The 26,507-nt window shown below is 38.1% G+C and overlaps 1 protein-coding gene across 4 annotated transcripts in view; it reads left to right on the top strand.

The window, feature by feature from the left end:
* Positions 1–26,507, top strand: part of ZNF407 (zinc finger protein 407) — a 346,932-nt gene that overhangs the window by 205,172 nt on the left and 115,253 nt on the right. For all 4 annotated transcript variants that reach the window (XM_054815163.1, XM_054815165.1, XM_054815164.1 and 1 more), the window contains 2 exons: positions 1,569–1,652; positions 10,878–10,998. In XM_054815163.1, the coding sequence (XP_054671138.1) occupies positions 1,569–1,652; positions 10,878–10,998 (205 nt within the window). The remainder of the gene's footprint in view (positions 1–1,568; positions 1,653–10,877; positions 10,999–26,507) is intronic.

Below are 26,507 nucleotides of genomic sequence, written 5' to 3' on the forward strand. Positions count from 1 at the left end.
GCATTTCATAGCCTAGTTACCTGGTGAAGGTTAATCAGTATTTTTATGATTCCATTTTAGTGGCAGGGTTCAGGCTGCCTTGCAAACTTTGAAGGACTTGCGTTCCTCCTTATAGCATGGGGCCCAGGGACTCCTGCGCTGCGGGGACTGGAGTGGGGAGCTGGGGTTCCCTGGGGCCTCCATCGAGGCAGTGGTGGGAGAGGGCAGCTGATCTCTGTGGGGCTCTCCAAGGAGATCCCACTCACCAGGTGGGCTCTTGCTTTTATATTAATGGCATCCGAACTTAACTGAGGCACTGTGCTTTTCCAGAAAGTTTGTGTATTAGCGCGCTTTGTTATGTGGGGATAAACAATATGGAGGTTTCCATCCCTCTGTCTTCACAGGAGGACTCAGTAAGTTGATACCCGACCTCTTAACCCAGCCGTCTTTTGTAGAAACTAAATTTCCTTCCCCACGGGGAAGAATTTGGAGGAGAATGTTAGTTTCAATGATTTCAGCATCATTGCCCCACCGGCCCCCTCTCCACTATGTTACTGTGAAAGGAGACAGTGTGGCTCCAAATGACTAATGCGATTCTTTTTAGAAAAAAATATTTTAAAAATTTCAGTCTTATCTGAGGTTACTGAGTCTATATCTGAGGTTAGTGTTATTAATTCATAATGACCTTCCGTGTGGCCTTCATGGGCTGAGATTACTGTGCATGTTAGTACATACTGAGTAAAAATATTACTGTGAAATGATAGACTGTATTTATAGACAACAGGGAAAAATCCTAGCTTCTATTAAAAAAAAAATACTAAAAAGAGAACATTTACGGACTTTTAATGAGTCTTGAGCTTGCCAAACTCTCTCAAATTGGTCCAGAGGTTTGGAATGAAGAATTATCATTTGAAGACGAACAATACGAGTTCTGCTGCAATTTCAGTAGCAATCCCCAGACCTGTTTTCTTTATGTCGTGAAAACTTTAGAAACATAAACAGTGCTGAATTGCCACTGGTACTGAATAATGTGGCTTTTATTGTTGCCTGGGCTCTTCTGTATATTCAAGAAAATAATTTAATACTCATTAATAAATAGAAGGTAACTAAAGATGACTGTCATCTAGTCTGTTGAAAATTTCTCAGTACCCTTAATTTGTTAGTAAATTCAATATATTTTATTTAAGCAGAATCATATATACAGTATATTAACTTTTTTCCAGGCAATCTTTACTCAGCACAGAAAGGCCAGATGTATGGGAATTGTAAAAAATCAGGATATGCATAAAAACTGTTCAAGTGCATAAAGCAGCCCCATCTGGAAGACATCTAACAGAAATGAAGTTGTACAAAACCATTCCATTGATAATAAAGCTAATTTTTATGGGTCTGACAAGTATGTAATTATGTTCAGTGGTGCTTTTCAGATTTTATCACAGTCAATAAACCGCAGTGGTAATTTCATTCCCATTTGACATATTTACATGGAAACATTTGATTGGAGGAATTAGTAACCCTGAAAGCCTTGATAGATATGTTTTAATGATCTGTGACCTCCGCAGTCCCTCATCTGTTTATTGTTGCAACAGGCGAGAAGTCGTTCCTCTGTGACCTTTGTGGCTTTGCCGGCGGGACACGTCATGCCCTCACCAAGCATCGGCGGCAGCACACAGGTCAGTAAAGCTGTCTTTACTCTTTGCTATATTTTCTCCAGCAAGGGAGTCCCTCTACGCTGGGGAGTAACGCAAGTCAAATAGCACGTTACAGCACAAATAATACATTGGCTCATTGTTTACTTTGCTTTTTCTCAATTTTGTAAAATCAGTATGCCCAAGGTCTGCATCAAATCTGTTAGCTGGGAGTTTGAATAATTGCTTGGAGGGGAGTGAGGGGTATTTTTGGTGCTTTTTTCTGAAAGAAGTAGAATTGTAAAGACCGGCTTTCTTCTTTAAATGAATACTAAGTCTACTATTTTTTTTTTCCAAGGCCCAAATAGATTACCTACTGTGAAGATTTTGCAAGAGTCTGCTAGAATGTCCCTGGGTGAAAATTAGAGACTACATATAGATTAATCCATTATTTTGGACTGAGACATAGTTGAAAGCTAGTGTTGTTTCAGTTGCCGTTTTGTAATTTTAAGATAGTTTGTAATTAATAGGTGCAACTTTAAGAGTTACCACATGGTTGGCATGTAAAGCAGGATTTCTCTCCCAGAATTAGTAAAGCTTTCCTACCACCTGGTTATAAAAATTTAATATCGGATGAAATTAAATTGGTTCTTAGTTTCAGAAAACCAGAAAAAGTGTAAGTATTAAACATTTATTAATACATTTTACCTTAATTGTGCCTTTTAGTAGTTCCTTGTAAGTGTTTGATTATTTGAATAGATTTTGTTCAAACAGACGCAGAAGTGTTGCTGCTTAAGCTCCTGTAGTTTTTGTTTTACTGACTATCATGAGGATACTGTAATATCATCAGGAATTGCTGTGTGAGTTAAGTGACCATTGTCTAATGTACACTGGAAAGAAATGGCTAACAAATGAGAAGCTGTAGTTGTTACATCATGAATTTTCCATGGATTTTGTAAAGGAATCTCAGTGGGAGATTTTATTATGTCCCTGAATAAACTAATCTTGATTCAGGACATACACCATCTAAGTGCGTAATTTCCTGGAGAGCAGCTACTCTCTTTCTTGAGAGCCTGTAGCTATTCTTTCCACCCTGTTTTCAGTTTATTAAAGCAACCATATTTGGAGGAGAGTCTGATGCTTTCAAAAAGGTGGGGCTTTCAGTGCTGGTCAGGCAATATCTTGAAATGAATAAGCTTTAAAAAAAATTACGTAGGGCCAAATTTTCTTGCAAGTCTAACTAGTAGTCATATTTCCAGAATTTTTCTTCTGAACAAGGAAGATACATTTGTGTGAGAGTACTGCCACAGTCAATTGCCATTCACTGCAGGAAGTTTGTATTTTTAAAGTGTCCAAGAAAAGGCATTTAGTAAATATAAAAAGTTCTCTTAGTATTACGCTCTCTCAAGGATAACAGGAGCAATTGCAGCTACTGGAATGAAAATTGTATGCTTCAGTTGTAACTAACGGTTCCCATTTTTCTGGAGTTTTGAAGAATTTTCACATGTTGGCTGAAGTTTACCAAATGTGGGCTAAGAATGAAAATATTCTTTTTTTCTTTTTTCTTTTTTTTAGCAGAAATATATCATTGTTATCAATAGGATGGGAACTACCTTTTGGGTTTTATTGGCCTGCCATGTGGCACACTGGTATCACGCATATGTCTAGGACTTATAGTCAGTGCAGCCACACAAATAGTAAACCATCATTTCAGAATGGCAAAGTGGAATAAACGCATATTCTTGTCTTTACCCTTCTTGTCTTTACCTGTTAAGTAAGTGCAGATTTGGTTTCTCAGAAATGTAAGCCCTTGTCATCAGTTATGTATTTATATTTTTTGTATCATTAGGCCACAAGCTGATAGAAAAAATATTTTGTTTCCTGGTTTATGTGCAAAATTAAGCTGAAAATATGGTATGTTCCTAGTGAAAAGCTGTCTAGGTTTTCGATGGCATTCTGCCCTTCTTTTGCCAGTGTGGTAGAGACTTTTGTGCTATGATCACAGGGATTCACAGGTTATAGATCACAAAGCTTGCATCTAGCAGGCATAACTTTATATTTTATGTCAGGACTGGAGGCTCGTTATTACTTTGCTATTAACTTTATACTATACAGGACAGTATCTCAGAGGCAGAGGGATCTATCTTTTTGGCATTTATCTGCCTCTGTGGCACAAACAATCAGAGATGATTCTTTAGCAGAAAAATTATCTGTAGCTTCTATTTGTTTCAAGGAGAATGACACAATCCACCTTTGCCTGCACTGTTGCACTTACATGGGTTCCCTTGTATTTTCATCCAGTGCACAACTTTATCTCAGTCCTTAGCTGCATGCACTCCTCTTTGTACCTGTATTTTTTCTTTTGTGTCCCCAGTTGGCACAATTTTCCCACAGCAAAATGCCAAAGCAAATTACAATTAGGTCTGAAAGGGATAGGTATCAAAAATAGTCTAAATGGCTTAAATAATTCCCTACTGTAATACAAGCTGTCTAGGGGGCTGACACAGAACATCTTCCAATCCAAGATTTACTTCTATCACCTGTCAGAGACCCTTGATTCAAGGGCAAATGAGCAAATCCTCACATGTAGTTGAGGAGTCTTAACCGGCTTAACAAGCCTTCTTTCGTCCCAGCCTCAAGGCCTGAGGTGTCTTGACACCCCAGAGAAATGTTGAGCTGCTGATAGATATTTCACACAAGAGAGGACTGGTTGTAGGACCAGTGACTTAGACTTTTGATGCTCTTGATTCTGGTATTTCTTACTCTGTTCCTCTCTTTTTAAGATGAGATTATTTTTATGTACCTGGAGAAATACCTTTACCTAATGAAAGAAGCATTTTCTTTGGAAATATTACAGGGAGCATAAAGTATAACTCGGTCTAAATAAGGCTTGCAGAATCTGGCCCTCGGTCACTCGTGGAGCAAACTGTAAGTACTAGTTTGGTAAATAGGATGTTATCCCTGGAAGATATGTTTTTGGTTTTTAAATGAAAAGACATACAGGAATGTTAAACTGAAAGAAAAAAACATTAGTTTTAAGATTGAAAAATGTTTGTACTTAATTTATTTGCAAACATGATGCATCGCCATACAGATTTCCTTGATATAGGCTTTCTCAACTGTAAAGTAGAACTGTGAAGTAGAAAAAAATAATTTGACCTATAAAGAGATCCCTGGTGTTTCACCAGTTGATGTTTTTATTCTGCATTAAATATGTTATGCCCTTAATGACTGACCTGGTCCTGTGAGAAGCACACACTTTGAACACAAAATAAGCTAAGTTTTCGGCTGAATTTGTCCTGGTAAAATGCTCTAGCATATTTTATGATCTGAATGGATCTTCTTCCAGTCATATTCTGCAAGAATAAATCTACAAAATTCTGCAAGACCTTCACTGTCTATGTAAAAATCAGTGGCCCAGTCTTCTATTTTGTGAATTGAAGCAGTGGCAACTTCAAGAGTGGTCAAGAATTTGACCAGAATTTTATCACACTGTAAAGAATACTTACATCTCTGTTGAATGCTTTACAATAGACACTTGTGGCTGCCTAGGCTGTGAGCAGAAACTGTCTTAAGAAACTTAGACCACTTGCAATATTAGCCAGTGCTATGTAGTAAATAAGGGACAGCTTGCAGTGCTCCAAGAACATATATGCCGTAGTTTTGGTGCCTCAACATGACTGGGAGAAAAAACAATTCATCTTTTGAGTCATCCTGAAACAATTTTATTTTTCTTTAATTCATATGTTGGCCCAGTAGGAAAATCTACCTGAAGATAGGAAGATAAATAATGTTGCAAATGTTAGTGTTGGCTGAATTTAGAATTAGTTGAATTCCACAAAGAATTTAAGCGATTATCTGAATTTTATCATAAAAAATAGTAGATGACTTCTAAATCAGCCACCAAAACCACATGCACACACACATGAAAAAAACATATAATATCACAGAATTTAAATATTTTGCCTTAATCATGATCAACTAACTAGGAAATTGCATAAAAGAGAAAAAACAAGGAAGGGTAATTTTTTCTGGCTTGAAATGAAAACATGAAAACACTTAATTCTTAATTTTATTTTTTTTTTTCATGTTGTTATTGTTCTGCTCTCCTCCTTTGTTTGTCTGCCTTTTGGTATCACTCTGACTTTCCCTTCATCTACCTGTTTCCCAGTAAACTTCCATTTCATGCTGTAGTAGCTGGCTCACTCCAGCAGTGCTGATCAGTCACAGCCCGTGTTCTCTTGCATGAAATTTCTTTTTTAATGTTGGTTCGTACTCCTGCAAATTGCAAAAACCCCATCCTCTTCTACACAATGGCAGTCTACATTTGCTTGTCATGTGTTGGTTGTGGTGGAATCTTCCTGGGCATCACAGAAGTATATTACAGTAGTAGAGCGTTAGAGGGTAAGTACACTTACTGTGCACAGCAGTTCTGTGACAATCGCCCTGAACCTATGGAACTGCTTAAGAAGATTGTGTCTTTGTTCAAATATTTTCATGAATTTTTGAAGATGGTAGCTTATATTGTACAGATCACTGTTTGTATGATTGCTTCTGCTCACTCATTTCAATCTTGTGCTTCTCAAGACATTTATAGGTCAATGTAATAAAGAAAGAAAATTTAATAATATATGTGTTTTTATCCAGATGAGTGACTCACTTTGTGTTTCTATTTCTCATGTGAACTGCTCTTTGACTTTAATGTGTAGTTACATTACTCGGCATTGAATTTAATGTATAATGTAGCCTCTTCCCTTCAACTTCCCTACCACAAGCTTAAAAAAATTATAATGTTGAATACCACGGAAAATGTAGCACAGTAAGACTTACTGCTCTTTTCAGCAAGAGGAGAGGTGAAATTTTAAGAGGATCTGTGTTGTTTTTCCTATTCCATTTATGCCAACATTTGCAGCAGAGTGTGGAACTCGATTATAACAAATCTTGGGCCAGAAGTGACACCAAAAACCTGGATATCTTAAAATCTTCTCTCTACTTAAGAGAAATTGTCTAGTGGAACAGTTTTCCTCCCATTTCTGAGCATACAAATGCCAATCATTTTTTGCTGTGGAAGAGCAACCCTATGGCATTTATAGGATTTCTCATAAGAAAGCAAGAGATCACGGATGTACTTATTTTATATGTCTTATATGCAAAAATGTTGACCGGACTAAAAGCAAACAGAATTTACTTTAATATACTTCAGGCTTCGTTAGCAAGCCTGTAAGTGCCTCTCCAGGGAACAGCCTTAACAAACACTAGAAATAGTTGGAAATAAGAAGAAAAAATCCTGTAACATGTAAGCAGATGGCTGCATTTTGTGGTCTACTCATTCCTTAGGTCAAATGAAACTTACAGGGTTCTTTCTGTGCTGCTCAACACATCATGTGAAAAACAAAACGGACTAAAAGCAATGGTTTCCTGTTGAGACAACTGGGGTAAGATTTTTTCCATCTTACTAAGATTCTAATTAGTTGCTGAAGACTTGCAAACTGAAGGCACCATTTGATTTTTTTCTTCCCCCTTCATTTATGTGAAATCTGGATCCTCACTAGCACTTTCATATAAATGTTGTAAATAATCTGTAGTTAGAAATTGTCTGGACAGTCATGATTATAAATAAAAATTTCACTTTGCCATCCACAAATCAACATCTATCACCAAGATCTATAGATTTTGTTATTGTGTTATTTCATTTTTCCTTTAAAAAGTACACGTTAAGTACATAACTGCACAGAGCAACTTATGATTGCAGTAAGGTATGCTCTGTGTCCTAAAAAGCTCATCATCAAAGACAGAGAACTCAAAAGAGGTAAAATCAGAGAAAAGAGGAAGAAGGAAAGAAAAAGAAAGCTGTAATTTGTGTGTGTGTGTGAAGCTAAGATAGCTGCTAAAAGAAGTCAGTGCAGAATTTGGAGAGGCAAGAGAAAAAGAAAGCCTTAGTCGTGATGGTTTAAGAGCAGAATGGACAGAGCTGACAAGGCTAACTGGCTAGCAACGGGCTTAATAACTGCTTTTGTACAGACTGGTGCTCCCCACTATCTGACCCTTTTTAACAATTGTTTTCCCAAACTTTGCTGGAGCTAAAATTTTCCATGGCAGGTGACTTAAACAACTGATGCACTTCAGAAGTTGCTTGCAAATTTCTCAAAAAAGCAAAAGCATTTCTTCTTTTGTGATCCTGTGGTTAGGAAACACAGCATTTTGAAAGTGCTTGTGTTAAAAACTCCCAAAGATAGTGGGTCCTTGATCTTGAAACATGTGTCCTTCCTTTTTTCCCCACAGAGCATGTTGACCATTGGGGCATTTTAGGGCACTCATCCTTGTTTTTCGTGGGGTTTGTTATTGATAAAATTAGAGATGGTGAGGCATGGACAAGTTTTCTATAATGACAAGTTGAGGGGGGTTGGTATGGGGTTTTTACCTTTTTTAATCTTTAAATATGTAGACTTTGTCCTTGCACATTTTTGGATACACTATTTTATAGTTATTATATACTGTGATTTAAAAAATTCTGTCAATATTGCTTTTTTGATTTGTGTATTTTAATTTTTTATCACTTAGATCCTTGACTGGGGGTGAGGGAGAATCCTCCTGGAATATTTAATAGCAACCCGTATAAAATTAAAATTAAGTTTAATGCCTGAAATGCCTGGGGGCAGGAAGAGGGGAAGGAAAATTGGGATACAAAGGCTGATTAAAGAGCATTCTGGCCCAAAGATAAGAAAGACAAAAATACTTACATAAGTAGGTCTGTGGAAAACTTAAATAAAAAAATAAATAAAAGTGCTGCTGCTACAGCTAATACACTCTTCAACACCCCCCAACCCAAAGAAATACCTAGTCTTCTTTTGGATTTTTTCAGCTATACTTAGCAACCTGGGTAATTTTCCATATAAATAAATACTTTTTCCCATGTGCAGTTGCTAAGAATTACAGGCCATGATAGGCTGTCCTTTTTCCTCCCAGTTTAGTTGGCTTTTGTTGTGTGGTGCTGCTGTGATGTATTTTCTGTCAGGTGAGATTTACACATAGTCCACTTGACAGGAGCAGTTAGCCACAAGGATTTCCTAAGGAGAAACTTCCTGGAGCAGTGGGCGAGGATTATCATTTTTCTTTTGGTCATGATGGAATTTGCAAGCCCTCCTGGCTTCCACAGGCTCTCGATCGTCTGTCAGTCCCACTGGCCCTGCCCCAGCACAGCAGCAGACCTTTACCTGCAAACTAAAAATCTCCTTTCAGTTCAGATCTGCTTTTTTTACAAGGGGGCAAGTTGGCAAGGTTCTAATGCATTTTAAATGAAAGCACTTAAAAATAAGTATGTACGTTATCTAAAATACCTGTGGCTTTACTACTTAGGCTTGAAAACATTGCTATCTTCTTTAATACTAGAAGATAAAATAAATCAGGCACAGGAAATCTTCAGTTCAACAACAGGTTACGTTGCTAGGGAGTCTATGGCCTCCCAGAGAGTTTAATTGAAGCAGCAGCCAGTACCATTCAAGCTGCTTGGAGAATCAGCTTCTCCAGAGCAGAGAGTCAGTGTCTGACAAGAAAACCCCATTTGGGGCAGGGAAGACATACTTTCTAGCAGTCTCAATTTGTCCAGCATAGAGGCTTCCACATTGTGTCCTGCCCCTTCACCTTTCCTTGTCCCATGAAACAATAAATGAAAAATAGTAGCTGGTATTCTCTCCAGCAGCTGCTAAAAGCAATTATTCCAACTCTTTATGGAGCTTTAAGAAGCTGCTCCCTTGTCCTTCCTTACAGCCTTACAGGCTTTTCAGGACTGAGGACCTTGCATTTCTTTTTCCCTTGGGAGGGGAAAAAACCCAACAGTCTCCAAGAATGAAAAATGCAGATTTATCTGTCTTCTCAGAATTCTGGCAAAGTCTCTTTGGAAGTCTTAAGTGTCTCATGCTTTAAGCAGGCTTGAAGAATCTGGCTTGGAGGCATGGCTGCTTGGGAGTGGCCTTTTGCTGGTGATGTGTCTTCTGCTGGTGGCGTGTCTTCTGTCAGACCAGAAAACTGCAAATTGTACCTGCTCAGGGTACCCTTAGGCCTAAGAGGCTTAGGGTTCAATTTTGACACTGCCTATTCTAGACTTCTGAACAGTCTACAAGGTCGGTGTCCATCCCTAGCAGTTTTAGTCACACTTTTTAAGTTAGGGACGTTGATTCCTTATGTAGTTTTTATGATAAATACTTCTGAAGGCTTGCATGATGCAGTCAAGATCACCTAAGTTAGGAGCTGCCTGCTGTCTTCTGCATACAAAAAGAAACCTGTTTCATCCCTAAATGGTTATCACATGTGCCTGTAAACCACACAGAATATTTCTGGAGCAACCAGTTGGAAAAATGGGATGCAGGTGTCTTAGCTAGGTGTCACAGTATGTGCATCTGTCATGAGATTTTTGTCTTAGTGCTTTCTGAGGGGTGGATCCTTCCACTGGAAGGAAAAATACTCTTTTCACATAATAATTTATAAGCTAGAGATTTTTACCTTTCTTCAATTAGTAGTCCTCTAGAAAGTTGCACATTCAGCAGAGACTGAATTTTAATCTTCGGAAAATACTATTGTCCTAGTCTAGGTTTGGTGGTTGTTTTTAAATTTGATTTTTTTTTTTTCAGTTAACCTTTCAAGTCCTTCTGCTGCAACTGGCCCACTGTTCAGAAAAGATTCACAAGGGCAGAAGGACAGCAGGCAAGAGAGGAGGAATAGAGTACTGAGTTCTGGTTCATATTCTCAGTCCTGGTTTATTTGTATTATTTAATGGATAAGATGAAAAATCCAGGACCAGAGACAACAAAGACACTTTTCTCCCAGGGATGTTCCTTTCTGAGCAGGCACTGAATACAAGCTTCAGACTGACTTCTCGCCTTCTGTCTCCAACAGTGTTGCTGTCAGGGCTGTGCATGGGCCCAGCTTCAACAGAAGGTGTAGGGTGAGGGGAATGCCTGTCACCCGGTCATGGTATTTTCATGAAATAAGGCCCAGTAACATGGTTACCCTGTTTCAGTGCAGTTCTTTCTCCTCCTTTTTACTGTTGTGTACCACCATGTGGGAAGTCAGCTGGCTACTGGTGTGTATATGTCATAGTGAGAATAGTATTTTGCAGTTAATACACTGTATTTGGAAATTTATTTTGTATTTGTGGTTGTTATATGTACGTGGACTAAAATCTATCTCAAGGGATTTCCCAGAAATTTAAACTTTTCTTCCTTTTCTGTTGATGAAAACTGATAATGCATATCTTCTCTTGTCACTTTCTAGGAGAGAAACCATTCAAATGTGATGAGTGTAACTTCGCTTCCACAACACAATCGCATCTGACACGACATAAGCGTGTCCATACTGGAGAAAAGCCTTACAGATGTCCCTGGTGTGACTACAGGTAATGAGTCATTAACTAAAGCATGATGAGAGAAGGGTTAAGGTGATCAGACGAGGTTCATTTGAAGTCACCAATAAAAATATATTGCCATTAAAACACCATCAGGGCAGCAGTAATTGCATATTAAATTAGGAGCTAAATTTAAAAACTTAGTCTTCAGTATTTAGGTATTACTTTATAAAGAAAAACAAATGATGGGAAACCTTTTAGTAGTAACACTGCAGTGCTAATGTTGAGTGTTTGTTTCACAGCTGCTCTAATGTCTGTTAGAATTCTCCATGGTGAGGCCACTTATCTGCATCGCCTTTTCAAATCAGTTGCACTTTTGAAATTTTTCTCGGTTGAGTTGCAACCATTTCACCAAGAAAGGAAAAGTCCCCTAAAAGGCTTAGCAGCCTAAATACTCACCAGACACTTATTAGAACAGGAAGCAACTGGAGCCAGTTACGGAGCTGCAGAGTCTTGTTTTTCTGCTCCAGTTTTCCTTCTCCTTGCCAGCCAAGTTGTTTGGATGAGAGTTGACCTTAGGGTTGTACGGAAAGTCTACCGTGTTCCACCATTAAAACCCATCCCGTTAGGCAGTAGATTAAGTTCTTAAAAATCACATGAAGGGACAGTTAAGATTACTTGTGGTGCTCATCCCATGTGTCTTTTGTTCATTAGGGACCACTTATTAAATGATCTCATCTTGCTTCTTAAACGATTCTTTACTTTTCTTAAACATACTTCTACAGTCTTGAATACTTTTAGTACCTTGCAGTGAGGTGGCTAGTCTATGTGTACTATAAAGGAATCAATAGAAGTTATTCATGAGCAATTTGCAAGAGTGGGCGTCCAAAAAGGTTTTAAAAAATCATTATTGTATTTGATAAATGGCATATGACCATGTAATTAGATGCATGCGCCATGATGCATGCATGCAAGAGGAGAAAGTTAAACATTTGATTATACCACTATAGCATTTTTTATTTTCTTTTAATGCTGAGCATACAACTGTAGTGTTCTTTTAGTATAAGTTTTAATGTAGTTTCCTAAAACCAGATTATATAACGAAGTCTAGCTGCTCTCATAATACCTAGTTTCACGCTATTTATGAGCTGCTTTAAATATAACTCCTGTACAGAAAGCTTCTGCAGTGATCATGCAGTTTCTGTACAAAAATTTTTGTTGCCTTTGTTTGTGCATGTGGAACAAATGTTCTGTGAACTCTCCTGTATTGAGCAGCCATTAAATTACTGCCTAGAACTGCAGAGAACTGAATTTGATAACCTTGGGGGGGGGGCTTCCATTTCTCTGCTGCTACCTTAAGAGTCCCCCAGTTTTTTGGTTTGGTTTTTTTTTTTTTTATTTAATAGAAGTGTTTCTGTCGGCTTCAGTAAGTCATCTAAGAAAGAGAGGTGGTTTTGTGTTTGTCAGAGTGGTTGCGTTAAAAGGTCTGCATTGAGTGAAGTGAGAGCATATAAGCAATAATGTGACATGATGTGCTGCAATGAAGGTAAAAAGAGTGCTATCTTTGATGCTGCATGTTTGAGGAGGCTTAATTTTTGGGGTCATCCAATTTAATGAACCATCCCGATTGGAAGGAATAGTCTTCTTGCAGAACTAGGTAATGAGAGGTGGGTTATGGTGGATTTGAGCTCCTGGCTTGAAGACCCTAGAGACTGGGAGCATTGTAGATGCGAGTCAATTGGCAGTTTGGGGTTTGGTACATACACACAATGAGTGGATGCAATTCCCTTGCTTAGTATGACAAAATGCATAACTTCAATGCTCTGTTTAGTGAAAGACAGATTATCTTTCTTTGGAGGGACAGTTTTCTGTATGGGATAGAAATTCCAAGAAATGACAAGTTTTCTACTAGTATTTTATTTTATTGGAGGGGTTATTAGAAAAGAAGCAAGCATAACTTATTTTATCAGGATTAACAAGAAATCTCTGAGCATCCCCTGCCTCTATATTATTGAAAAAAATATGTTTCATGGTAATAGGACGTTAGTTTCCATCCCTTGCAGGCCAATTTTGACCTAATCTTTGGAGGCTGAGCTCTACAGATACCAGCTGATGAAGCTTTGATTCTGCAGGAAATTTGTTCTGAGCTCAGCTGAAAAACATCTGGCAGGGATGCAGGAATCAGAGCTGTGCTGGTGCTGCTGCTGCAAGTTCATCAAGGTAGTGAGGCACTCTGTATAGCTGCAGAGGAGCCAGTAGAGGGGCTGCTGTATTTCTTAGCCCAGCAGTCCTCCTTGTGCCTGCCAGTTTCCATAGTCCTGGGATATTAGCGAGCCTTGTTGGCAAGTATGTTTTTTGCTCTCTATCCACCTCTCTCAATTTTTTCTCTCTGTTTTAAAATAGAATTTTAAGGGAATCATGTGTTGTCTCCTTGTCAACTCACCCAGTACTATCTCTTTTCAAGGAAAGGTATTAGCAACTCTGTAAATAATGTCCTTCATACCAGTTCAGCAGATGGTATGTACTCTTGCGAGTGTCACCTACGGAAAACATAAAATCAAGATTTATAATTTGCTGACCTAGTGATAAAATTCATCCCCATGTCTAGTGATCAAGTTCTCACTGTGGTGCTTTCTGCTCAGCCCTTGGACTATTTCAGATGTTGCTGTTTAGTGTTGTTTGGCAACTGCAGACTCTTTAATGACCCTTGTAGTTTCAGCGAGGTGAATATTCCTCATTTTGTGTACAGATATGGTTGAGTATTGTTAGTGCGACCATAAAGTCTTTTTTCACTGATAGGTGAAGTGATCTCTCTATTCTATAAAGTAGTCTGAGACACTTGAATTAAAAGAGTATCTAAGTACAAGGTATTTTAATTATTCCTGTTCAGCTCATCAGTGCTCAGAGGGTTCTTGGAGATTCCTGATTGATTTCAAGCTTTTCAATTCCTCGGGAGGAAATTGTGAACAATCATCCTGTAAAAACTCTTGCCAGTCTAGTGAGTAAAAGGCTAGCTAACCCTGGCTAGAAATACAGAAAGAACGGCTATTAAAAGAAAGTAATCTGAATTTTGCAACTGTTATGAAAATCTGGATCACCTGTGACTGGACGGGCACCTAGAACTCTTCTTTTTTTTGTTTTTTGGTTTTTTTTCTTTCTTTTTTTTCTTCTTTTTTCTTTTTTCTTTTTTTTTCCTTTTTTTTCCTCTTTTTTTTTTTTGCCTAGCAGCAGAAACTGAAGTGAAATAGGCTGTAAGATACTATGGGAAAAAGATTGATTTTAGCTACGTGGAACAGAAATGGGAATTTATTCCCTCTATAACCTACAGCATGTGAAATTCTTTCCTTGACTAGGAAAAGACATGAATGGATGTGGTTTTCTGAAGTGAATAATAAACTAACCTAGTGTTTTTAGCTCACAAATTATATATTCTCAATAGTACACATATTCCCAAAAAGAAAATGGGAGATTTTGCTCATTTTCTTTTACCAGGTTGCTTTTATAATCTCTGTTTATGGTTGTACTTAAATATTCTTGCAAAAATGTTACCTTCCATCTCTACTTTTTGTACTGTGACATTTATTTTTGTCTAAATATTTTGTATATTGATAACAAAGAAACAAACATCTGCTTTTCTATGTAGCAGTATGTGACTTCTAGTAATGTGAAATTATATTTTCAGTCTAGTTTTTAAAATTTAATTCCTTTTGAAGGAAAAAATATAATATATATATTCATAAATATAAAACTTTGCTTGCTAATGTTTTGGTTATATTTTTTCACATTTGTGTTTTCAATACAGGTTTGCCCTATTTAGATAAAAATATGCACAATTTTCCTTTGTGTTTACTTTTTCAAATCACACAGCATATCTCTCCATTCTTAAGTCAGTGTGCTTTATCATACAAAAATATTCGTTCACTCCTAATTAATGTTCAACTTAATTTTATAATGCAGAATTGGTCTCATAGGGCCCTACACCACCATTACATATGCAATGCTTATTTTATATTTCTTAGTCATTAAAAAGAGATGTGTTATGTGGCTAAACTTTTCAGATTACACGATCCTAGAGTTATACTGACAGCAATACTGTTTGCATTTGGTAATGGGCACAGTAAGTAGTGAAGAGCTGTATAACCTCCTGAAACTGAACAATGCCTGTGAACTTCAACTGATTTCTGAATCTGTTGGTTGTATATTCTGTGGCCAGACTTTCTAAACCTGCCATATATTTAGGCACCTGAATTTAGCCTGATTTCAGAAGTGCTAAACGCCCATAAGTCCAATGATGTCAATGAAAGATGCAGATATACAGCGTTTTCAAAAACTGAACTGGTTTGTGCATGTGACTAAAGAATTAGGAATCTCATTCTAGTCATATGTTAGGCTTTAAATTCAACTCCCATTGGTACTGACTTTCCGTATAACTATCACATCTTCTCAGGCAAGTAATAATTTATGTTCATCGTGTGTGTGAGGGGGATGTTTCAGTACGAAATGGATCTGGATTACATTGTTTTGCGGTGGGGGAGGCAAAAGGCAGAGCCCTGCTCTTCTCGCATAGTCAAATTTGTTGGAGTTCAGGGCTCAGGAGGAGCACTGGCACAGATGTGTGATACAGAAACAGTATTACTACAACTTTGACCATGAGACTGTGGGACAGGTATAATGTTAATGTACTTTGTGCCATCCTTGTGCTGTAATTAAACCAAATGACTCTCATTTCTCCGGGATTCTACTGTATGGTTAATTTTGCATAGAGTTGCCATAAGCGGTCGGGGGAAGGAGGGAATGGAGAGCAACATCCAGGGGATTGGTGATGTTCCGTAGCCATAGATAAGAGGGTTTAGAAGCTGTATAAAACAAACATCCAGGCCAGCAAAACAGCATTAATTCTGTAAATGCACTTTTCTATAAAGTATATGACTTGTGAAGGATGTCTTACAAGACTGAGAATAAATAGCATACATTTTTAATATAATTATGTAAACTAAAATAAATATTTTACATTTATTATGCATAATAAAATAATTAGACAACATTCTGTAAGGGATTATGGCATGTGAAATTCCAACTGCAGAAGGATTCATTGCATATTTTCAGCAGCAGCAGCAGCATGACTTAGGGGGAGTGACTCCACAGGGGCTACTTTTCTTTTTTTGGACAGCATCCCTGGGGAGTTCCTATTTCCCTCTGACTTACAGGATCTGTTCATAGGTTGTAAAGACCAGTTTATAATACACTCCAGGATTTGCACCTAAGTCATAAGAATGTGCAAAGCAAGTATTTTCTCTCTGTTTATTTTGGGGAATTTAATAACTTTTAGTTGTCTTGGTATGATTGCATCAGCTGTACACTATTCCCTAGTTATATCAAGGATAACTAGGGACTACTTTAAATGCTGAGGTAACAGTATGTACTTATTCATAGCAAAACTGAAAGGCTGTTAAGGCAACTTCTGCATAAAATGATGAAACAGTGCATTTATCATTAAAATGTTAACATTAATATGCTCTTTGTAACCAGTGAAATTTAATATGCATGTATAGGAAATAACTAGGTTATACAACTGTATGGAACATTAGGCTGATGAGGACTCCGAGTGGCAACCACCACTGTGCTATGGAAAAATACTTTATATATATATCTATATCTCACGAAGGCAGAATTAGGCAAAAAAAGTGCATATACTTTGTTCTAATAAGAAATTGCTAAGGACAATAATGCATGCATGTGATAGAGCAAACTGGGCCTTTAGGAAGCACTTAAGCTTCTGTTGTGATCAGCAGCAGGAGTTGAGAATATCCAGTACCTTGTGCTAGCAGACTTATAAACAAACGAAGATAGAAGTTTAGAGAGAAATTCTGTGAGTGCATGGGCATAGTTCCCAGATGCAAACTCCTCAGAATATTATTCAGCCCTTTAGTTTTTAATAAACATTTAGATAAAATATTTGGTAATATTTCTATTAATCTGGAATAAAATATGCTGTAGCATTTAAGTCTATAGGAGAAAAATAATCTGAAATAAAATTTAGATATAGCCACGAAACCGCTTTAATTATTCTAGGATAAACATGGCATACAAAACAATGGTTAGTATTATTGCCTTTATGATGTTTTTTGTTGCTTAATAAAACTTTTTATATTCACCTAAGTTATAGCAAATAGTTCATATGGTAAACTCAGAGTAAAAATATGCAACGTAGTAGTGCAAAATACAGATCAACTGTCATGTTAACCAAGAGACTTGACTTGAGATGTGGTTCCTAACATTCAGAAACTTGTAGAACCAGAGAGCACACAAATAACGATATGGCCCTTGTTGGGAGATGTGTATGCTCTCTGCACTGATTGAGATATCCCGTCTCTCAATTTTGGAGAATTATGTTGGCAGCAGCGTACGAAAGAACTTACACTCCCTCTCTTGCAGCTCTCGCTGTCCTCCCTGCCAGATGCCAATGTCACTGCATGGACTGCTTAAGAGAATGTATGCTTATTAGCTAACATAATTGTTTCTTAAAAAAAGACATACATGTGCACGCACACACAAAGATATTAGTGTAGGTAGAGTTGATGACTATGACCCACAATGAAATTGCCCTGTTATGAGGCTTCGCACAGCATGCAATAGTATAGTCACTTTGTGAGGTCCTTTGCTTTCTGTATTTTTAATTAATAGCATAGTAAATGCACTGTACTTGGTAGAAGGGTAATATGGATTTTTATTTATTTTAATGAATGATACTTAGGCCTTACAATATGGAAATCCATCAATAATTCTGTGAGCATTGGTAATTCAAGCTTCTTTTGTTGTTTTGTTGGGTTTTTTTTCTTTTCTTATTTCTATTATTTATTTATTTCTGTTTTCCTTTTTTTTTTTTTTTTCCTGTGGCCACTCTAAGTAAGAGGAATTAAAAATTGCCTTTTTAATTCAATGAATCTGTGATTCTCTTGCTAACATTGAACCATCGGACTTGGGACTTAAAGGATCTGTCCAAGTATCTTTAAACCAGTGATGCAATGGCAAGCATTGATAATACTCTTCCAGCCTTATTTTGGGTTGAGTCCTTTGAAGAACAACTTGTAAGGAATGTATTTAAACCTAAATGCCATGCTAATTTACTCAGGGGTGACCACTGAGTTTAATGTTACTGAGACATGCAGCCATTTAGAAATCAATGTAAAAATTCCTGTATAATTTTAACTTTTGGCAGCTTCTCTCTCTTGCAGCCTGTCACAATCCTAGCTCAGCACTCTATCAGTTTGTTCACACTTTGATTTAAGTTCTGCAAAAACATTCTCAGGTTCCTGATTTCTTTCAGTAGTTACTGTCTCCCCCTTGCTGTTCAGTTTGGGCTTTGTCCCTAAACTTTTCTTGTTATGCAGCCTCTCCCCTGCTGTACTGATGCTTTTTTTTTTTTTTTTTGAATCAAAGTCCAACACACTTAACCTAAGATCTGAAGTATTTGGTGTTTAGGAAATATGAATAAGACCACTTCATGCAGTAGACAGATTAATGTAACTAATGTCTTCTATTATCACATTTTATCTTCTCCCTGTCCTCACACTTCTTTTTCCCTATATCACATGCAATCTTCACTGTCTTATCTCTTCCTCTTTCTTAAGGAGCATAAATATGTTACAATAAATATATTTATATTTAATAAGTAGTTAATTAATGTTTATAAATGTGGAACACCAGCATATATTTCAAACTAAAATAATCTTAAGTAGGTTGTATTTTGGTAGTAAATAAAATTTTAGTACTAACCTCAAGATGAATGGCAAGGCTATGGTCTTAATATAGCTTTTAGTAACAAAAAAGACTTGTAATTTCCTGTTACAGTGCTTCTGATAAAAATGTATAGTGAAGATCTTCTTTTATGTCTACAAATAAACTTTCATTTGTTGGAATAATTTGATCTAAAAATAATCATTGACATTATAGATTAATTAATATGACCCATTTAGGTAAAAAGTAGTTTAAAAAAGGCTAATGTGACTATACGTGTTTTCTTTGCTTTTGCCTGTTAACACAGAGTAAAAAATAAACATGTTTGTTTCTTTTACCATTCCTTAATCTCCAATCCAGTCATTATAAAAGGGCCAAAGCTATCTTTGGGGGTGGTCAGTCTACAAGGAATTATTATTATTGCTAACTACCAACTACTTGGCTGGTAGTTAGCAATCTTTGAAAATACTTTGGTAGTGCTACAGGCTTTAGAGATGACATTAATAAACACTAGCCTGTTGTGTGATGTGTGGTTTATTCTCCAGGCAATATGGCTACTACCATGTAAAAAAGTTTCTATATTAATGCTGTCTTTGTGACAGCCTTCCCTCTTCCTCCTTCATACGTGACATACAAAAGAAGTTAAGATGTTGGGAAGTGACAGAAAACAAATTCAGGTCAGAAGTGGTTCCAGACAGACGTGTAGCCTAGTGCAAGGGGGAGAAAGGGAAAGTTTTTATCCCTTTAAAAGCTGATGAAAATAAGAAAAAAAAAAAAAGGAATTTTTGAATAGAAAGTAAATGAAGGAAGGAAAGCAGAGAAAGAAACTTAGCTTTTCTGTCTGAGAAAAATTTGCTACTTTAGATACTTCTCATGTGTTAGAACTGGTGAGCAATTTTCCAAATAAATATGACTGTTAGAAAATCCTGATTTATTGAAGGTAAATGAAGTTGCTTGCAGATTCCAGCAGAGTTGCGCTTGTCCCTGTGACTTCTGCCCGAATTCCTCTGAAGCGGTATGTTGGGGCACTTTGGGAACATAGGTACCACAGGGCTCTGCCTCCACCATGAAACTCGCTGCCTTGAAAGCGGAAGTCGTGGGCTCAGTGAGCCAGGCCTGCACCTTTGCTGGCAGGTGTTGCTCCGGGCCACAATACAATACGGTGGGACTAAGGCTCAGGGTGGAGTTGGCGCCTGGGGTTTGGGAGGCTGGTGCTCCCGGCCACCTTCTTCCCAGTGGGGTGGGAAACCCCTATGGGCCAAAAGCCCATCTCCTCTCTAGACAATCTGCATCAGAGATTTAAAAGCTGGGTGTGCTGGGTTTGGATAGGGTAGAGTTAATTTTCTTCACAGTAGCAAATATGGGGCTATGATTTGGATCTGTGCTGAAAACAGTGTTGGTAACACAGGGATGTTTTCGTTACTGCTGAGCAGTGCTGACACAGAGCCAAGGCCTTTGCTGCTTCTCACACCACCCCACCAGTGAGTAGGCTGGGGGTGCACAAGGAGTTGGGAGGGGACACAGCCGGGACAGCTGACCCCAACTGACCAAAGGGACATTCCATATCACATGATGTCATGCTCAGCATATAAAGCTGGGGGAAGAAGAAAGAAGGGAGGGACGTTCAGAGTGATGGTGTTTGTCTTCCCAAGTAACCGTTACGCGTGACAGAGCCCTGCTTTCCTGGAGATGGCTGAACTCCTGCCTGCCCATGGGAAATGGTGAATGAATTCCCTGGTTTGCTTTGCTTGTGTGCACGGCTTTTGCTTTACCCATTAAACTGTCTTTGTATCAACCCAGGAGTTTTCTCACTTTTACTCTTGTGATTCTCTCCCCCATCTCATTGGGGATGAGCAGGCGGCTGCGTGGCGCTTAGCTGCTGGCTGAGGTTAAACCACGACACTAGGAGTTCCTGGGACATTGCTTCACAACACAAGTTTGAAGTTGCTGGTTAGCTTTGGTCAGTAAAAGCCTTGGCAAAAAGAGTAAGAGCTTGCCTCAAAGTCCATGTGTGCCTTGCAGCTCTCCATGTACCATCAGTTGCCTTTTCTCTTTCCTGAGCTGCTGGGAGGAGACAGTGTGTTCCTCACAGGAAAATGTCACAGAGGAAGGACAGGGCATTTGGTATACAACAGCTTGCTTTCCCTAAAACTGTTTTGCAGACTCTGTTGTCTCTGTTGATACTCTATTCTTATAAGTCATGGATCAGGGATGTGTTTCATTTGAGGCTTTACTTACAAAGAGACAGTCCGGAGAGGAGCTTATTGTCCAAGTAACTTACTATTAAGTTGCTCATTATGACTATTTTGTCACTGATTTGGATCATCTTTGTGGTTTTGCCAGGCCTGTTGAGGTCTGAATATCAGGTGTAGGTATTGCTGAGCCTTCTTAGAGACTTTCTTTATAAAAGCTTGCGTTTAAAGCCCTCTGTTCTGCTATTGCAACTGATGAGTGCTGCTCTGGGGTTATCATTATTCTTTCTTTGGAAAATCACTTTAAAAAATATCTCGAAGATGTTTGCACATGCCAGGTGGTGAACAGTTAGCATTTTAGTTTCTAGTTTCCTTTCTCTCTATTAAAAAAGTTGGAAGTAGTGGTAGTAGCATTCATTGAATCTGATCATTGTTAGGTTGGTTTGTTTAGTTTTTGTCTTTAACCTGTCACATATTACAAGTATCTGAATTTTGTGTTTAAACTTCTTTTAAAATGCGTTCTTTCAATTATGAAAAAATAATTAAGTGAAAACCCAGAATCCAAAATATATATCAAAAGGGTTGTCCCACATTCTTGGATGCCTTGAGCCAAAACTAGTGCTTTTTATTTTACATCCTGGGAGAAAAGGTGAGGTCTGGAGGACATTCCTCATCTACCCCTCACAGGTTATGTACATTAAGGCTCGGTGTGCTGGGAGAAACAAGCTGGTGCAACATTGATCTCCATTTTCCCACACAGGCCAGGGGGTAGGGGTGGAGACTTTTTATTTCCTCACCTCCTGTAAATGAACTGAAATGTGGAGTGGGAACTGAAAGAGATCGGAAATAGCTGCTGCTGTTCATAGCCTGAGAGCAAATTGGTTCTTCTTCCTGATGTAAAGAGGAGGTTGCAAAGTGACTTGTGACTCTCAAAGACCACCCAGATCTCCCTGGTGCTCCCAGGGTTGGTAACACAGCTGCAGGTTCACTCCTGACTTTCAGTCCAGTTCTGGACTGCTTTTCCTTCTGCTTAGGCAAACAGCCCAACTCACCATGATTCCTAGAATATAGCTCCAGTCACATATATAGGTATTATTTAAATTATGCTTTAAAGTAACATTTCTTCTGATGTTCTTCCACATCGCTATCTTTTTATATTTTTAGTGATTTGATCATTTTTAAAAACACATACAACTAGAAACTCTGCAGTTCATAATACTGTAAAATTCTGTCTGTAATCCTACAAATACATGGAGTGGATCTAGTGACATCATAAACCACCTGAACATCATTCTACTAGTTCATTAATATTACCGGTACTCCTTAAAATATAGTATTTATAGGTTTATATTTGTAACTTCAGTGCACTCTCCTTTAATCCCTGTTGAAGCTAATTATGGATTCTCTCTAAGAACTCTGTAGTTGAGGACATAATTTGTTCTGCTAGAAATCCCGTGTGGAATGTCTTCCCATACAGAACTTTCTCAAAACGGTTCTGTTGAAATTTCGCATGCACAGTCTACAGGGCAAACAATACCTAAAATCAGTTGCAGTTGTACAAGGTATTGAGATTATCAAAATTAATTCTTAAGTTCTGATGATTTTTCATTAGAAAAATGTGGTATTTCACACATCTTTTTCTAACAAGCTTTTGGTAAAATACAGAGAACCATTTCCATTAGCAAATTTTGGAAATATCAGCCATGGGTATTTTAACATATAAAAAGCCATTAATAATTTGTTTTCTTTTCAGGAAAGAGGAGTGTCTTTAGTTCAAAAAGGCAATTTTTATAAATCAGTTGACGAGGATTGATTTTTAGCCTGATGTCCCTAACTTATTCTGAGACTTGCACCAGACCATCCATCCATCTTCTGTCAGTTTCTTTAATAACTTTTTAAGCTGTTGGCCAGTTTCAGTCAAAACTGACATGCCGTAGTAGTTACTGAGATAATTTAAGTTCCTACATGTTTCCTGAAAGAGGTGGATGAGGAGAGGAGAGAAAAATAATCAGTGAGGAACAGGCAGGCAAAATTCAGCTCTTGTGCGTTGTGCTGTCTTACAACCTGCCACTGTATTGTTCCAGCCTCGCCACCCAGCACACCTGGTTTTTCTTGCCTGATGGGAGTATCTTGAAGGACATGTTGGGGAGCTGCTGTTACTGCATTAGGAGATGTAGTCAACGGGGCAAGAATCTATAGGAAACCATGCTTCAGTTGGTACGGTGCTCATGGATCAATGTTTTTTGGGTCCCAAATTAACCGTTTGTTGCAAGTTGTCAGGACAGGTCTTTTTAAAAGTTAAAACTTGAATGGTATTTTTAAGGATAAAGAGAACATGCCTAACTATCTATATTTTTCTTTAGAAGAGAGATTATTTGGAAGAGATTTGTACCCCTGAGATTGAGAGCACTGACGTTTCTTATTCAGTCAGTGAATAGGAAGAAGCTTCCCATTATATGGAGAGATTGTTCCACAAGTGCTTTCTTGGGCATTTCTTCTGTTTTCTTTAGGTTATTTACTGATTAACTGTGACATAATGCATAGGTCTAGATAGATGTATTTACATGAGGAAAAGAAGCAAAGTTGGAACAAATACTAAGTTCTTTTTCATATTTTTAGGGATACCAAGCATCCATGAATTCCCATCTCACATGGGGTCCAGTGGCTCTGTACTTATTTGGAATTCAGCCTCTTCATTTAGGCGACCAAATGTGACTTTCATCACATTTTAATTTGAATTTTAATTACTCAGCCTTTAAGATTTTGATCAGCACTAATAAATTATAGCACAGTCACCTTATACGGTATTTAGCTGATTGATTTTTGTATGCTAAAATGTAGGCATTTTGAGGAGCAATAAAAATACTTCCAAGTAGAAGAAAGGTTTCAAAAATAAAGGAATTTGCACCAGATTTGTTCAAGTCTGTGTCAGACCAGAGAGGGAAGACATAAATCTGAGCCCTTGTGAGGGCAAAGCAGGTGGCTGCTATCCATTCTGTTTAAATAAATGCAGCAACATCCAGTCAGCAATCAGCCCAATCAAGGCCAGTGAGTGCAGCTTTTGGGAGCTGCTGTGTGTTGCCTGGTGGTGGTGCAAGAGATGAGAGATGAATATACACTATTGGGTGATGCTAGCCCTATTAGTGCTGTAGGTTGTAGGAGTGTATTCTGAAAGGCAAATATAACATTTGTCTGTTCTAGCTGAGTTCTTGTCCATCCGCATCTGTTCCTGGCTTCCTTCTTTATATTTGGAGCTCTTTTCCCTCAGAACAGTACAACATAATTTCAGGAGAATCTTTATTTTCTATTCCTGCTCTGAAGTGCCCATTCTTAGTTTCAGTTCACTGTTAGCATGGCAGGAGTACTGTAACGGAAAGGATGATAATAAGCCACTCTCCATCTCAGCATTTCTGCTCCATAGCTCAGCTGGAGTCAGCTCTCACTGACTGGATAGTGTCTGCTGTCATGGGGTTGATGCTATAAAACAAAAATAAAGACAGTGATTAAAGTCCTGGCCCCACTGATGTTAATCACATCACCTCCATGTCCTTACCGAAGCCACGATTCTCTGTTTGTCATGAAGTACTTGCTTCTTAAGAGAGAAATGGAAAGCCAGGGAGTTGGCAACACCTTTTACAAAACTTTGTATCCTGATCAGTAAAAAAAATTAAACTACGTAAGTAGATTGTGGGATCAAGTACCCAGATGCTTATAGTTTCCACTCAGCTTTGCAGAGAGGATCCCGATCCCCTAAATTATGCCAAAAAACATCTAAATCCAAAAGCAGCTACTCCTTTAGGAGTTCTTATTTTTCACTTCCCTCTCTACTGAGTTTGCAAGTTCTCGCACGACTAAGTGAAATCACTGAGGCATGCTCAGAAGTCGCTGTCCTGGGGAGATGGGTATGTCTGCCTCAAGACTTCGGTACATCTTTTAGGTGAACAGGCTCCTATTCCTGTATTCTTGGGTATATGTTAGAGGCCTGAAAATTAGAGAAACCAGGATTCATTTAATTTATAATGACAGTGCTGGCTGCAGCCTGATTCTAGTTATTGTTTAGGATTCTCAGCTGAGAGGGCACAGAACACAGGCTTGGGAGCCTGTTGTTTGGATTTTGTTGGAGAGTTATATGGGGAACATAACTGAAAACAGAAGAGCAATTTTGAAAACAGGGATTAGATCTGCTTTTGGCTCCTGGCTGTTCCTCACTGGCCACTGGCAGAGTTTCAAGAGAAAGGGTACATGCAGGATATTTCAGGCTACCTAATACACTTCCCAGGGACACAGGAGAACTGGATTCAGCCCTCCTCAAGATAAGGGCAGCGCAAAACTCAGGAGTTCTACTTCCTAGAATAGTGCCTTAATTTCTAGAAAGTTAGGGACACCAGTGTTTCCTTTTCCTGAGCAGATGGGAGCTCCTGACGTTTCGTAGTGTCTACCTACACTTTCTTTAGAAGGAGGAGACATCTAATTTAAGCACATCTTGAGACCTACATTAGTTCTTTCTTATCTCCATTAATGGTACTGGGAATTTGAATGGTTATGGAGAACAGACGAGGTTGCCTTCTAGTACTGCTATGGACAACAGTGCACCTAAACGATGCAGAAGCTTATTTCTACCCTGTTTTACTGATACCTTGTCTCCCAAACCTATCACTACTCTTTTTGCCTATTTTCTGATTGTCGTATCATTTTCAGTGCTTAGATTGTAATTTTTCTGAGGCCAAGACTGATTTTTCTGTTGTTCCTCCATGCAGTGAGTGGCATAGCATCTTTCTGTCATGCTATCCTCTAAAGTCATTATGCTGTGCAGTGGGAACATACCAGCTTTCTTGGAGCCAGTTTTTACATCGTAAACATAGGATTGCATTTCACCATAGGAGCATAGGAAAGCCTGTACCCTTATGGTGAAACCCTACTGTTGCCAAGACTGTGATACTGTTTAATGGCTAAAACCTCAAAGAAGATTGAACAGCTGGGAGCCTACATTCAGCTGAAGTGCAATGTCAGTGCCTAATTCCCATAGTCTCCTTAGAAAATCTCATCTCTCATTTCTAGGACTAGTAATCCAATACCTTTCATGAGAACTAAATGCATATAAATAGAATTTTTCAAATACATGTGCAGTCTTAAGTATCATCAGGATCAGCCTTCGCTGTTTTAGTCTGGTTTTGTTTTTAAACCTGACCTTCAAATATGTGCCTCTCTAAATGCATTTTTGGGTGCATTTTTGTTTTGGTTTGGTTTTTGAGATCATATCATTGTTATGTAGCTGAAGAAAGGGTAGTACTGAAAGCAATGCATCTTGGAATGCAAGTGGAACTATTTAGACTCTTTTCTTTAAAGCATAGCTTCTTGATCTATAACCATCCGGTATTTGGAAAGAAAGGATATTAGGGTATTATGAGCTATATTCTTCTGTAAACTTTTGGAAATAGACCTGGAACATACGGACTACTTCCAGCAGCAGAAGAAATCTGTATACATCTGATAACAAAAAAAACCCAAATACATACACATAATTTTCTTCCTAAATTTCTATTATTTAATTTATGTTTACTTTTTGGAAAATACTTGGATTATTTACAATAGTTACACAGTAAACTCTTGTGGCCTTTAAAGAGGTATGTG

Source organism: Grus americana, chromosome 2 (assembly GCF_028858705.1).
Source record: "Grus americana isolate bGruAme1 chromosome 2, bGruAme1.mat, whole genome shotgun sequence".
Lineage (NCBI taxonomy): Eukaryota > Metazoa > Chordata > Aves > Gruiformes > Gruidae > Grus > Grus americana.